General features: G+C 45.4%; 8 protein-coding genes across 8 annotated transcripts; 3 read left to right on the top strand and 5 right to left on the bottom strand.

Moving 5' to 3' along the window:
• Positions 1-42: 42 nt before the first annotated feature.
• VTS1 (Vts1p) lies at positions 43-1,569 on the bottom strand (the record flags this gene model as incomplete). Its single annotated transcript, XM_037284895.1, has 1 exon — positions 43-1,569. The coding sequence occupies one exon, from the start codon at positions 1,567-1,569 to the stop codon at positions 43-45; it is 1,527 nt and encodes a 508-aa protein (XP_037140791.1).
• A 210-nt stretch (positions 1,570-1,779) lies between these two features.
• PTA1 (RNA-processing protein PTA1) lies at positions 1,780-4,140 on the bottom strand (the record flags this gene model as incomplete). The annotated part of the gene is made up of 1 exon (XM_037284894.1): positions 1,780-4,140. The coding sequence occupies one exon, from the start codon at positions 4,138-4,140 to the stop codon at positions 1,780-1,782; it is 2,361 nt and encodes a 786-aa protein (XP_037140790.1).
• Positions 4,141-4,460: 320 nt separating this feature from the next.
• On the bottom strand, positions 4,461-4,946 carry HAP5 (Hap5p; the record flags this gene model as incomplete). Its single annotated transcript, XM_037284893.1, has 1 exon — positions 4,461-4,946. One exon carries the CDS (start codon positions 4,944-4,946, stop codon positions 4,461-4,463), a length of 486 nt encoding a protein of 161 aa, XP_037140789.1.
• A 138-nt stretch (positions 4,947-5,084) lies between these two features.
• SNX3 (Snx3p) lies at positions 5,085-5,573 on the top strand (the record flags this gene model as incomplete). Its single annotated transcript, XM_037284892.1, has 1 exon — positions 5,085-5,573. One exon carries the CDS (start codon positions 5,085-5,087, stop codon positions 5,571-5,573), a length of 489 nt encoding a protein of 162 aa, XP_037140788.1.
• Positions 5,574-5,755: 182 nt separating this feature from the next.
• ERV46 (retrograde cargo receptor ERV46) lies at positions 5,756-6,976 on the top strand (the record flags this gene model as incomplete). Its single annotated transcript, XM_037284891.1, has 1 exon — positions 5,756-6,976. The coding sequence occupies one exon, from the start codon at positions 5,756-5,758 to the stop codon at positions 6,974-6,976; it is 1,221 nt and encodes a 406-aa protein (XP_037140787.1).
• A 60-nt stretch (positions 6,977-7,036) lies between these two features.
• CDC24 (Rho family guanine nucleotide exchange factor CDC24) lies at positions 7,037-9,508 on the top strand (the record flags this gene model as incomplete). The annotated part of the gene is made up of 1 exon (XM_037284890.1): positions 7,037-9,508. One exon carries the CDS (start codon positions 7,037-7,039, stop codon positions 9,506-9,508), a length of 2,472 nt encoding a protein of 823 aa, XP_037140786.1.
• A 148-nt stretch (positions 9,509-9,656) lies between these two features.
• CIR2 (electron-transferring-flavoprotein dehydrogenase) lies at positions 9,657-11,600 on the bottom strand (the record flags this gene model as incomplete). The annotated part of the gene is made up of 1 exon (XM_037284889.1): positions 9,657-11,600. The coding sequence occupies one exon, from the start codon at positions 11,598-11,600 to the stop codon at positions 9,657-9,659; it is 1,944 nt and encodes a 647-aa protein (XP_037140785.1).
• A 398-nt stretch (positions 11,601-11,998) lies between these two features.
• GDS1 (Gds1p) lies at positions 11,999-13,255 on the bottom strand (the record flags this gene model as incomplete). Its single annotated transcript, XM_037284888.1, has 1 exon — positions 11,999-13,255. The coding sequence occupies one exon, from the start codon at positions 13,253-13,255 to the stop codon at positions 11,999-12,001; it is 1,257 nt and encodes a 418-aa protein (XP_037140784.1).
• Positions 13,256-13,517: the final 262 nt, after the last annotated feature.

Raw genomic sequence — 13,517 nt, 5'->3', positions numbered from 1 at the left:
ATTAGATGCATACAGATAAAAGTGTATCGTGAGGATTGTATTTTATACATAGGCGGTTTGATCAATCAAACCTTGCTCTTTATGATCTTTTACTATCGCAAAAGCCTTCAGCAGCTTGCGGCGCGCACCCAGCGCGCTAATACCCATCTTTTCTAGAGTCTCGTCGTCCAGGTAAATCAGTTCGTCCCATTTCTTCGAGCTCAATGCGTCAGAGTACTTGTGCAATCTCAAAGCTTTCAACCACATGGGAATGTTGGTTAAAAGGCGAGGGTCGGTTAATGTTCTTGGGTTCATCGAAGAGCCATGTCCAGTACCGCTGGATACGCCCGGCACCGAGTTTGTAGATGGATTCGTAGCGGCGCTCGCTGTGGGAGTGATGCTTGCAGTACCGCCAGCTGAGCGATCGGGAGACTGGGAGTGAGAGTTGTGAGAGCTTGTGGTCGCATGCGAGGAAGCTCCATTTTGCGAACGGTTCCCGCCATAAAAATTCTGGCTATTGTTGTTTTCAAAATCACTGGTTGCAGCTCTGCTCTTTCCAGGCATGAAGTAATAGCCATTATTCGCCGTGTAACCGTGGATTCCATTGGTTCCTTTCTTACCGATGAGATTCACGTTCATTCTCGAAACGTGAGGATCAGCAGATTTAGGTCTCTGATTCATATCCTTGATGTAATCGTAAATCGGTTGGGTCACAGACGCTGGCTGCGGCGACCACTTTTGGTAGATCGCCGAGTTCTCAATCATAGGATCAATACGCTCGCCAGGCTTGGTATCATTGTCGGCTAACTTGCCATCAGAGAACACAGAGTCTAGATTCGCGATGGAGTACGCCTCTCTGTTGGGAACCGGAGAGGCAATTGCAGGAATTTGCGGCGACAGATAACCACTGTTGATCAAACTATCGAGCTTTAGTTTGGTGTAGTGGAGAACGTCCTCGTTCAAAGTTGACAGAAGATTATCCATAACAACGTTTTGTTGGGAACTGCTCAACATTGACATCCAAGAGCACAGCTGATTGATATCTTGAGTGAAGTTCACGACGGGATTTGCCTCTGCAGGCCTCGGCTGCAATTGTTTCGAGCTCGCACTCTGAGGCTGTTGTTTGCCTTGGGCCTGTTCTTTGTTACACGATTTGGAACGGTTGTGCATCCCTAACAGGCTACTGCTCGAGGGTCTTGTGAAAGATTCTAAAAACATCGACGAAGTTGGAATATTTGCAGGGGTGCGAGATGGTGATTGTATCATGGGCGACATCACAGCAGAACCGGCTGCTGAAGATGAGGTGGGAAGGGGGCCCGGTTGTTGCATTGATGGCTGCTGCTGTGAGTGTTGAGCAGACGGATCTAACAACGCAGATTGCTGATCCAAAATTTCGTCAAACGACAAACCGTGCGACTGGGACGTCAATTGGGGTGACAGGATTCCTGTACTAGCCGCGCTGTTACTCAAATTCATGGCACTCGATTGCGGCGATAAGAGAACCGCTCCAGGATGGGCACTTCTTCCTAAGTTATAGGGCGATTGGCTTCCGGATGCAAATTCCTCAAATGCATTATTCATGGTGATCATGAATGACAGCTTCAAGCCCACAAAGGTCCTCCAAACGAAGCTAGAGGAACCGATCTATGTTTTGAACTGTTAGTGAAGCATGCCATCATACGCTTAACGCTGTCAGAAAATTTTCAATGAAAATTTCAGAGCGCGGTGTAAGGGCCTTCAGCTCATCAATATTAAATACTATACAGTAATCAAGTATATAGACCTGAGAAGATGGTCAGTTCATTGGTAAAACTTGACTAGGATCGCATTACATTGCTCCTTGACCGTCAAGTCTTCCTGCATGATTTGCTCTAACAGGGTCTTGACCATTGGCTTCACCGGAGGCCTGAACATGACAAGAAACTTTAACGTTTGAAAACCCAGCGAGCTTCTAGCAGGATCGAGACAAATGGGCCTTACTTTGTCGATGTGTAGTTGCTCGATTCTAGGTAACTCGCTCATGAGCCTTATGAAGATTCTTCTATGTTGGTTCTCGAGGAATGGAATCAGACCGTCTAAAAATTTCGATGACCAATGGTCGTAGTTTGGATAGTTATTAGATGGCTCATTTGATATGGACTCATAATACCATTCCTCGCCAAGCCACTCTAGTGCCATTCCGATTCGGCCGTTGAAATCGTTCATGAAGTAATCGTACAGAGTTTGTCGAATAAAATTACTCATGTTGTCCCGATGGCTGACGCCTCTTGTGCAGAGCCTAGTCAAAATATGAAGCCAAGACTCTTTGTTGCTCCATTGAAGTAGCTTGATCTTTTCCAAGGGACCCTGATCCTTGACAAGTGCTGTGTTTACTTCTGACGACTCATCATTGTTGCTCACGTCCATTATATGTTGCACGATTCGTTCGAGGTGTTTCATCTTTTCCTCCTCGGTCATCGCCTGCGGTTTGATGAGGTCAACCTCTGTATGTTTTTGATCCTTGGCAGCGTCGTAATCATATTCATCTTCGAGCTTACCTTCGTTGTCTGCTACATTTGATGAAAGTGCGACTTCATCCTCCTTTTTTATCCTCTTTGAGTCTGAGGCCTCATCCTCTTCTTCAACTTTCCGCTTGCTGATGCCAGTTTCTTGCTGTTGCTGCTGTTGCTGTTGCAGCTGTGAGACCTTATTCATCAGGTCAGTGTACCTGGAGGCGACAATAGACAGCCCCGAAATCATCTTAGTGGTATCTGTAGAATAGAATGCCTCACTGCAGAGTTTGATCATAACATCTTGCGGCAGCTTTGATACGTCCTGTTCAGAGTTTTTGCTATTCATCAATGAATAGATAGCACAGTATGAAGTATCAATAGCTATTGGTGAGTTGTTAAAAAAACCGGCAATATTGTTCTTAGACATTGTGTACTTCTGGAGGTCGAGTAACATTGATCCAGTGGTATCGACAGGTAATTCTTCAACAGGGGGTGAGGCACTGTTGCCTGGTTGTGGAGTAGATGAAGCAGCGCCTGCGGGAGGACTCATCATGGGTGTGGCAGTGCTTCTGTTCACCTTGGCAGTAGTCTGCTTCCTCTTCAGAACCAGGTACTTTTGCTTTTCTTTATTGGTGATTTTATTCTCAACTTGCTCGGCGTCAAAGTTCAAGATACCTTTACTCTTTGTCTCTTCACCGATAATATGAAGAGTCTGCGAAATCTTGGATAATTTCATTTGCTGAGAAGCCATTTGTCCACTACTCTTTATTAGCTGCGATTTTAATCCGAATTGAACGAAATTCTTGTAGCAACGCTCGACAAACCTCTTGCTCAATCTGTAGTTCAACACCGATACGTCGTCAGCTTGATATTTGGCATCCACATTAAACTTCAGCAGACCTGATAGGATCCTCATGGTAGCTTGAGGTCTCTGTTTCATGATAAAGGCAAGGCAATTAAGAACTCCATTGAAAACCGAGCTGACCATCATGGGTTCCTCGATTAAATAGTTGAGCAAGAGGTCTAAGAATTTTTTCGCTTCAGATTCCAGCTGCGGCTTGTTTGAGATGACAGGATGACTATCTGGGACGGATGAGATGCTAACAGAACCAGCCTTCAAGTTGTTACCATTTCTTGAAGTGTGAACGATAATGATCTGCGATAAAAACTTGGCTGTCGCGAGTCTGCAGCCTATGTTCTTTCTGGCGCTGAGAAACGGATCGCTGTCACTTGTAGAGAGCTCCAAAGGATATGTGGTGTTCCAGTTGGACGCGATAAAACCTCTCATCTCTTGCATGACATTCCACATCTCCTGGTTTGACGTCTTGGCTACCAAGTCAAATAACAATGGATAACACGCAGAAAATGCCAAGACTGAATATTTATATGCTATCAAGTCTTTCACATTGCGACTTATAGACCACAGACAATCCAAATGTTGAGATGCGATAAACGGTTTCTGAGCAGACGCGACACTATCGTGAGTGATCACATCAAGGAGTAATCGTGCAGTAAATCGGGCCAGCTCCCTCTTCAATGGTGGAGCTGTTCCCTCAGATATATACAAAGAAGCTGCTGTCTCCAACACTTTAGGGAGCATTTGCTCCGGGCTATTTTCCATAGCCAACTTCTGGGCCTGGTACAATTGGTCCATCTCCGACAGCGACATCCTCCAAACGTCCAAACCAACCGGTCAAATCCTTCAAACGCCTCTGCTCAGATCTTGGCTAATCTGTTAAGTTACTGATGATCGACAACTTTTTACTGCCCTACTATAACATAATAACCAAACTATCACGTGACCACAACTAAATACTTATAAAGAGAGCTTATAGGGCTCGAAATGGCTGTTCTGGAGCCCATTAGCCGTCAATGGGGCCGCCAGACATCGCTGGGATGCGGGCCTTGGTGCTCGAACCCGGGGCGATGACATGCGAGCACTATGTGAGTGCCTGTATCGCTGACGCTGGCTGTCTCGCAGCTCTGATACTACTGTTGCAGGTGTCGCGGGACTATGTCTATGAGGAAGTCAAACATATCACTCTTCTGCAGTGCCTCGCCGATGTCCGCCTTTTGCAAAGTACGTCTCTTGTTCTCCTCTGCCACACACCAGGCTCTCATGGTTAGCTCAGTGATAAAGATCTCGCAGGCCTTGGCAAAAAGAATCGGCGCCTCTGCACTGATCATTCTCACGTCCTCGTCGGTCTTCATTACTTTCTTTATTCTGGCCAAGGGCAGAGAGTGGGATTTAAAATCGTCCTGATGCTGCGACTCAGGCTCGTTCGTCGATTCTATCTCGTTGATGAGTTCCTGCCAGTATTGGATCATGATCTCCCTGTAGTGGCCGATCAGACCCTGCCCCACGTTCCGGAACACATCCATGTCCTCCTCGTCGTTGCCTTCCATCGTGTTGACGACTTCTGCTCTGCCATCTTCTTCGTTACCTGTCAAATCTGCCCCCTCGGTGTCTGCCATAACCAACGGTGGGACTGGCTACAGCTTGGTGTTGCCTCTTTTGCTCTCTGTAGAAGATGTTAAAGTCAATCAACGAAGCCCGAGTTCCTGGTACAGATCACTACATTGCAAGGTCTAAGGTGACAAGAGCAGCAAGGCATGAGAGAGTTCAAATCGTTCAGCAGCACGGAGCAAAGCACCTTGCCACAGGCCCACAAGAGTCCCACTTACAGCGAGATATATGCTGAGCCTGAAAACTTCCTTGAAGTCGAAGTGAGAAACCCAAAGACGCACATACCCAACGGAACAGACACCAGGGGAATGTTCACCGATTACGAAATCATCTGTCGCACGAACCTGCCAAGCTTTCATTCCAGAGTCTCCAGGGTCAGAAGAAGGTACTCCGACTTCGAGTTCTTCCGCAAGTGTCTGATAAAAGAGCTGTCTATGTATAACAACCATCCCAAGGTTGCCATTCCGCATCTCCCCGGCAAAATACTACTGAGCAACCGCTTCAATGACGATGTCATAGAGGAGCGGCGGCAGGGACTCAACAAGTGGGTCCAGGCAGTTGTGGGTCACCCACTCTTACAATCGGGTTCCAAGACGCTGGTACGGTTCATCGAGGACAAGAAGTTTGTAGGCTAGGAGGGCTCCGAGAAGGCATTGGCGTAGCTTTGTAGGAGGCCCTTGATGAGGCTTGTAGACTTAAATATTGATTGTAGTTGGAAGCTTGTTAAGATTAAACCTTCAGACTAAAAAACACATACTAAAAGACTTTCCTAGAGCAATTTGGACAGAGCAGAAAGAGTAGCTTGGGAGGTCCAGATATGGTCAAAAAGTCAACTTTACTGTCTTTGGACGCATTCTCAAAGACAGAAGAGGATGTTCGCATACGTACGAGGACCGGTGGTCTGATCTCTCTGTCGTGTGTTATTCTGACGCTGTTTCTGTTGATTAGTGAATGGTACGACTTTAGCCGAGTGGTTACTCGCCCCCAATTGGTGGTGGATAGGGATCGGCAGTTGAAACTGGATTTTGTGGTTGATGTCACTTTTCCTTCGATGCCCTGCGATATGCTTAGCCTGGACATCATGGACAGTTCCGGTGACTTGCAGCTGGATATCATGGATGTGGGATTCAGCAAGACCAGGTTGGACTCTAGTGGCAAAGAAATCTCCACGGCGTCCTTCCATCCTGGCGACTCATCGCCTGACTATATTCCTGATGATGAGAACTACTGTGGGTCATGTTACGGAGCCAAGGACCAGAGCAAAAATGACGAATTGCCTGTAAATGAGAGAGTCTGCTGCCAAACGTGTGATGACGTGAAGAGAGCGTACCTCGAAGCCGAATGGGCATTTTACGATGGCAAGAATATCGAGCAATGTGAACGTGAGGGCTACGTCGAAAGAGTCAATCAACAACTGGCAGAAGGTTGCAGAGTACAGGGCAAAGCTCAGTTGAGCAGGATTCAAGGAACAATACATTTTGCCGCTGGTAGGGGATTCCAAAATGCCCGTGGCCACTTCCACGATAGTTCGCTATACCAGAAAACGCCTCATCTGAACTTCAACCATATCATCAATCACTTAAGCTTCGGCGTACCGATCACTCCGCGCGCGGAAGGCCGTGGGGCTGCCGCATCCACACAGCCACTAGACGGCCGCCAGGTGTTTCCCGACCGCGATACTCATTTCCATCAGTTCTCGTATTTCGCTAAGATCGTGCCCACCAGATACGAGTATCTAGACAATGAAATCGTCGAGACTGCACAATTTAGCGCTACCTTTCACGACAGACCGCTCGGAGGTGGGGCCGATGAAGATCATCCAAACACTCTGCACACAAGAGGTGGGTCGCCCGGTCTTTTCATCTATTTCGAGATGTCGCCTCTGAAAGTTATAAACAAAGAGCAACATGCCCAAACCTGGTCAGGCTTTCTCCTAAATTGCATCACGAGCATCGGTGGCGTTCTCGCAGTCGGCACTGTGCTTGACAAGATCACCTACAGGGCTCAGAGATCCATCTGGGGCAAAAAAAGCCAATAAAAGTTGTATTTACAGTGTATTTTAATTACTGACACTTTTAATATCGTCTGTCACGTCACTATGGACGTTGTGTCTTCGAGATGTGTTGCCAACCAAGCATTCTTAAGCTTTGTTTATATAAGCCAATTTGGACGAATAACATTTGTATGCCAAGGTATAGAGGTTTCTCGGAGGTGTCCTTCATTCCTAACGGTGCTCATCTTGTCGGGTTACATCGAAACTCAACCTCGGATGTCTTCCGCTTCATTGCCGTTGCGAAATTCGCAATCCAATTCGACTTCGATGCTTAATGTTATGAATGCTTCTGTCACCGAACTGGACTCGCTGTACTATATTTGCACTAATGTGAAAACAAGATTGGAACGATTACCACAGCTTCATCCGTATTTGAATTTGGCCTATGCTTCTGCCGAGGTACTGAGCGAAAGGCAGTCGCTGTTTCTGTCTCAAAAACAGCAGCAGCAGAAGGTTAACGGTCACCAGAGCATTTCCTCTTCCTTCAGCGGCAGGGACAGTCATCCGGGTACCAACAATATTGCGAGAACAAGCTCCATCTCGAATTTTAGCCTCAAGGAGGATATGTCGCTCGACAGCATCACGTACTCATCCTCGCAAACCAATAGCACTAGCAACCCTCATATGGAAGATACACTCCTAACCTTTAGTATGGGGATACTGCCGATTTCTATGGACTGCGATCCTGTCACTCAGCTTTCGCAACTCTTCCAGCAGGGTTCTCCGCTTTGCATTATTTTCAACGCCCTGAAGCCTCAGTTTAAACTACCAGTGGTTTCATCTGATGACATTAAAATTTGCAAGAAATCCATTTACGATTTTATACTGGGATGCAAGCAGCACTTTGCTTTCAATGACGAAGAGCTTTTCAAGATATCAGACGTTTTTTCGAATTCAACGACCGACCTAATGAAAGTTCTGGACGTAATTGTCACTCTGATGAATTCGTCGCCCGACATATTTTCCACTGCTGAGGAAACTCAGGAGCAGATCCAATTGGAATTGCAACAAGTGCCATGTTATTCGGAATATTCCAAGATTATGAAAGAGTTTGTTGCCACAGAAAGGAAATACGTACATGATCTGGAAATCTTAGAAAAATACAGAGAGCAGTTATTGGAGAGCAACTTAATCACCTCGGAGGAACTTTACATGCTGTTCCCCAATCTAAGTGGTGCCATAGATTTCCAAAGGAGATTTTTAGTATCTTTGGAGATTAATGCCCTCATTGACGCGCCCAAGCAGCGGATAGGGGCGCTTTTCATGCATTCCAAATATTTCTTTAAGCTCTACGAACCTTGGTCCATTGGCCAAAATGCAGCAATAGATTTTTTGTCCAATCAACTAGAGAAAATGCTGCGAACGGACTTCGTAATTCGCAATAAGATGGAACTGCAATCATTCCTTTACAAACCCGTGCAACGTCTCTGCAGATATCCCCTTCTGTTAAAGGAGCTTCTGCAGGCCTCACAGGATGCAGGAAGTTCCAAGGAGCTTGAGGTAGCTCTGGAAATCTCGAAAGGTATCGCCAGGAGCATCAATGAAAACCAAAGAAGAACTGAGAATCATGAAGTGGTAAAGAAGCTATATGATCGTGTTGTGAATTGGAAAGGCTATCGCATTGCCAAGTTCGGTGAGCTGCTTTACTTTGACAAAGTCTTTATCTCGACAAATGGCACATCAGAACCCGAACGAGAATTTGAAGTCTATCTCTTCGAGAAAATTATAATTCTCTTCTCCGAAGTGGTTCAAAAAAAATCTGCTTCGTTGTCTTTAAAGAAAAAACCAACTAATTCCGGTTCTTCTCTGACACTGAGTCTGGGAGGTTCACACGGCGGTTTCAATGCACCTCCAAGTGGGGTGAGCGAACCAAAACTAGATTTAAGAGGACGCATTATGATAGTGAACCTGAATCAAATCATTCCGCTAGAAAATCATTCTTTGACAATTACATGGGAATCCGTGAAGGAACAAGGGAATTTTGTACTTAAATTCAAAAACGAAGAGACGCGAGAAAATTGGAGCTCTTGTTTGCAATCTTTGGTACGAAACGCCAGAAGTGAATCATTTAGAAGCGTTGGTAGCGGTGATCAGTCATCGTTTGCTTCCCCGGTACAATTTAGGAATGCGCATAACAGCATAACATCTTTGAATAGCTCTCAGGGGAAACATATTTCTGAAATGTTACCCAAGCGCAATACCTCCTACGCTAACGATAATGAATACCGCTCCATATCAGAGAACTACAAGAACTCGATACCAAAATCTTCGCTACTGATCCGCATTTCCTACAACTCCGATTTTTATACTGTTCTCGCAGAACTTGATTCTAGCGTTGAAGATGTCCTTCATATCATACAGCGAAAACTAAGCCATTCAGGTATTGTGAGTAAGGTTAAATATCAGGATGAGGACGGAGATTTCGTGATGCTAGCGTCTGAAGACGATTGGAACGTCGCCAAGGATATGCTCAAGGAGAGTGAAGATCGTATCCTCAATGTCTGGGCTTATAGTTAAACCAGTGATAAATTGTGCATACATTAGAATATAATTTCTAATCATCTAGACCAAGGGTTTGCCCGCCCATAATACTAACATCCCACTAGGGGACACAATAACGGTGCAACAAGTAATAAATAATGTAATTACAATAACAACCCTTCCCTCAGGTTAATGTATACTTTGGGCCATCACCACCTTCTGGGACAGTCCAATTGATATCTTGAGTAGGATCCTTGATGTCGCAAGTCTTACAATGAATACAGTTCTGCGAATTAATCCGAAACTTCACTCCTAACGGCGAGCTGTCGTCTTTGATGTATTCGTACACGCCTGCTGGACAGAAACGATTCTCTATGCCCTTCCATTTTGGAAATGCTGCTTCTGCATGTTTGTCTAAATCCTGGTTTGGAACCCGCAAATGACATTGCTCATCCTCATCATGGTTTGTTCCGGTTCTGGAAACTGAAGTCATGATATCAAATGAGATAATTCCGTCTGGTTTGGGGTAACTTATTGGTTTATGCTTAGAGGCGGTTTCAGTGACTGAGGCATCAGATTCATGAAATTTGAAAGTCCATGGAACGCGTCCTTTTAAAATAAATGTATCCAAGCCTGAATACACCATGCCGCCATATCCGCCTAAGAAGGAGTTAAAAGATGGCCTAACATTTCTTACAGCATAAAGCTCTTTATAGATCCAAGAACTTTTGAAAGCTTCACCATAGGCATCAAGATCTATTGGCTCTTTAGTCAGTTCCTCAACTCCCTGCTCCTCTAATTCCTCCAATGTAGGCATTTTAGAGATGACTTTGAACATCTCCTCCGCCGCTAGCATACCAGATTTCATAGCAGTGTGAGAGCCCTTAATTTTTGGAACGTTCATAAAGCCAGCAGAAGCACCAACGAGCACACCGCCAGGAAAGTTGAGCTTAGGAACAGCCTGTAAACCGCCTTCATTTAAGGCACGCGCAGCATACGAAATACATTTCCCACCTTCCAAAACGTTCTTATAATAGGGATGTAGCTTCATTTTTTGAAACTCCTGATAAGGAGATACGTAAGGGTTCTTATAATCCAAACCAACAACTAAACCGACCGTCACCAAGTTCTCACCAAAATGATACTGGAAACCACCACCATAAACGCTATTCGATAAAGGATATCCCATTGTGTGAGTGACAAAGCCCCTTCTGAACTTCTCAGGACTCACTTCCCAGACCTCTTTGATACCCAAACCGTACGACTGATTTTGAGCATTTTTACGAAGATTGAATTTCTTGATAATTTGTTTAGTCAACGAGCCATGGCAGCCCTCAGCCAAGACCACTTGTCTCGCCTTGAACGCCATCCCTCTTTCAAAGTTATCCTTTGGTCTGCCTGATTTCGAGATACCCATGTCCTTAGTTGCAACCCCCACGACGGACTTGCCATCATCGCTAAAAAGGACATCGGAAACTGCAATTCCTGAATACACTTCGACGCCTAAGTTTTCAGCCTGAGCTCCCAAAAAGGCTGTAATCTCACTCAGTGAACCGATGTAATTCTTGCCCTCGTTCTTCATGTGAGACGGAGTTGGCACTGGGAGCCCCTGCTGCCCTATCAGAAACTTAAATTCCTCGTCAATCACCTTTGTTACAATCTCTGGAGGGAGCGGTATGCCTTCTCCCTTGTCATCATAGTACTCACTTTCTGGAAACAGCTCCCGGAGAGCACGAGGGTCCATAATCACCCCAGAGACGATATGGGACCCGATATCTGCGGCTTTCTCAAGAACAACAACCCTTAGTTGTCCATCGCCTTCTTTGTTGTCTAGCTGTTTCAATTTGATAGCAGTAGCTAGCCCAGCAGGACCACCACCTACAATGCATACATCAACCTTGTCCACTGCTCTTTCCTCCGTGAGGATATTTTGCTCCTCCGGAGTCAGCTTGTCAAAGGAAACTTCCGTGGATTGAAACCTTTTGATCAACCACGAAGTTGTACGACAGTGAGCTTGCCCTTCCCGGCTTCTAAGCAAGAAAGTACTAAGACCTCTGTTTTTTGAGAAAGAACCCAGTGCCTGTCTTAAATTAACCCTTGCAGCCTTCTTCCCGACATTTCTGATCATAGTGGCGTATCTTAGCTGAGCAGAGAGCTATTATATGAGTCAGATAAGCTAGTTAGGCTAATTCTACCGTCTATAACTTTAATTATATGCGGTGCTCAGTCCCCGCGCCCATCGTCGTTTTTTTATCGCTTTCATAGTCTGTCATTTTTTCAGCAGCTCAAGATGACAGTAAATATTAAAAGAATATATTAAAGTAAAGAAGAGTCAACGAAGTGTTCAGGAAAGCCAATTGGCTCAGGCTAATCATTACAAACACTACTATGTACTGCAGAATGAACTACGATGATGCCCTCTTTAACCCATTAAACCAGATGATATTAAATACCAGAAAAAAAAAACCTGAAAAAACCGATTCCTTCCATTCCTGCAAGAAGGAATGTGCTTAAACCGTCCTTTCGTTACGAGTCGAGAATGCACTCCAGCTCCTCCATGGACAGATTCTCGGGTGACTCGATATCATGACTTAAAAAACCTTCTCTGACAGTCTTAATCCAGGAGCCAAAATGATGGTCGTATGATTGCTCCTTAGGATGCGAAGCGGCCGCTACCGGTCTTGGATCAATTGGAGTCTGTGTGAGGAAGACTTTATGGATAGCGGCCACGAGGCTGGCAGAATTCTGTGAGTTTCCCTTGAAGTTCTTCGAGGAGAATTTCGAAAGCCTGGGGGCAGCAGCAGCAGCCGTTACGTATGTCCCCACGGGGTTCGGATCCGTCTTACTGGATTCGGTATGTTGATCATTACTATCGATCTTCGTTTTCTTGGAATTGACTGTGAACGAACCTGTGTCGTCGCCATCCATGCGCGACCTTTTCTTATCTGTTAGATGATCGCCAGCGGAACCATCCCCTGTGGAGCTAGGTGTTAGGATAGCTGAGACAGGTGATGTAGCATATGGGATCTTGAATTCAGGGCTCAGTGAGAATCCCAAGTTTGCGGCCCCGCTGCCCTGCTTGTTGCCGTCCGGACCTACGTCCGAGAACCCTGTGCTGTTTCTCTTCAGATCGTTATCTGACGCGTTTTTCCCGTCCTTTGAGCCCTGCTGCTGTTTCATGTGAACAGCAGCGGCATGTGCATGCTTCTTGTAATCTGGCGAAAGTATACCTCTGTAGACGTATACCATTCTCCTGGGAGAGGAATTTGACCATTCCCTTGAGAGAGCGTAAGTCAAAGTTTTCTCGCCCTTCTCTAGCTTTTTGACGTAGGCATTCAGCTTAGCAGAGATTAAATTCGATAGCTTGGTCGAAAGATTCGACATCTCGGGATGCTTCTCCAATAGGTGATCTGATAATTGTTTCACCGTCATACCCTGCAACTCTGGATCCTTTTCCCATAATATAACAAACACCGCATAGAGAACGTCGTCATCGAGCGGCGCGGTTCTCTCTTCAGGCATTGGCCTCTCGCCCGTGACTGGAATAATTTTCGATATTTCTAAAGTGAGTGAATCCTTCTTCGGGGTGACAGACCCTTCTTTCCTAGCTTTTCCCGTATCGCTAGGCGATCCCTCAGACGTCGGAGTATTGGGAAAACCACTAACATCGTTCTTTGGGTTGAAAACCAAAGAGCTAGCTTGAAACACCGGCGAGGCAGTATTGTGCAATATCTCGTTCTGCAACGCAGGAATCTGAAGAGGTCTTGGATTGGTTAATGCCATTGTAATAAAATAAAGATCGGATTAAGAAAAAAAAAACCTTAATGGTTGGAAAAATTAATTAAAACCTCCACCAGCTCGGCTATAATAATTCCAATGAAGGGATTGAATGAGACCGATTCCCTCACCCCCCGGTATGGAATCTGGATATATAACAAAAGTATCCTTTCGATTTAGAAACTAATGTCACAAATTAAATCAATAAAACGATTTTGATAAGAAAAAACAAGACTTAAAAAGATGATTCAAAAATAACCATGATAAG

This window comes from Torulaspora globosa, chromosome 6 (genome assembly GCF_014133895.1).
Source record: "Torulaspora globosa chromosome 6, complete sequence".
NCBI lineage: Eukaryota > Fungi > Ascomycota > Saccharomycetes > Saccharomycetales > Saccharomycetaceae > Torulaspora > Torulaspora globosa.
The sequence above is the reverse complement of the archived record's forward strand: the minus strand, read 5'-3'. Positions and strand labels throughout refer to the sequence as shown.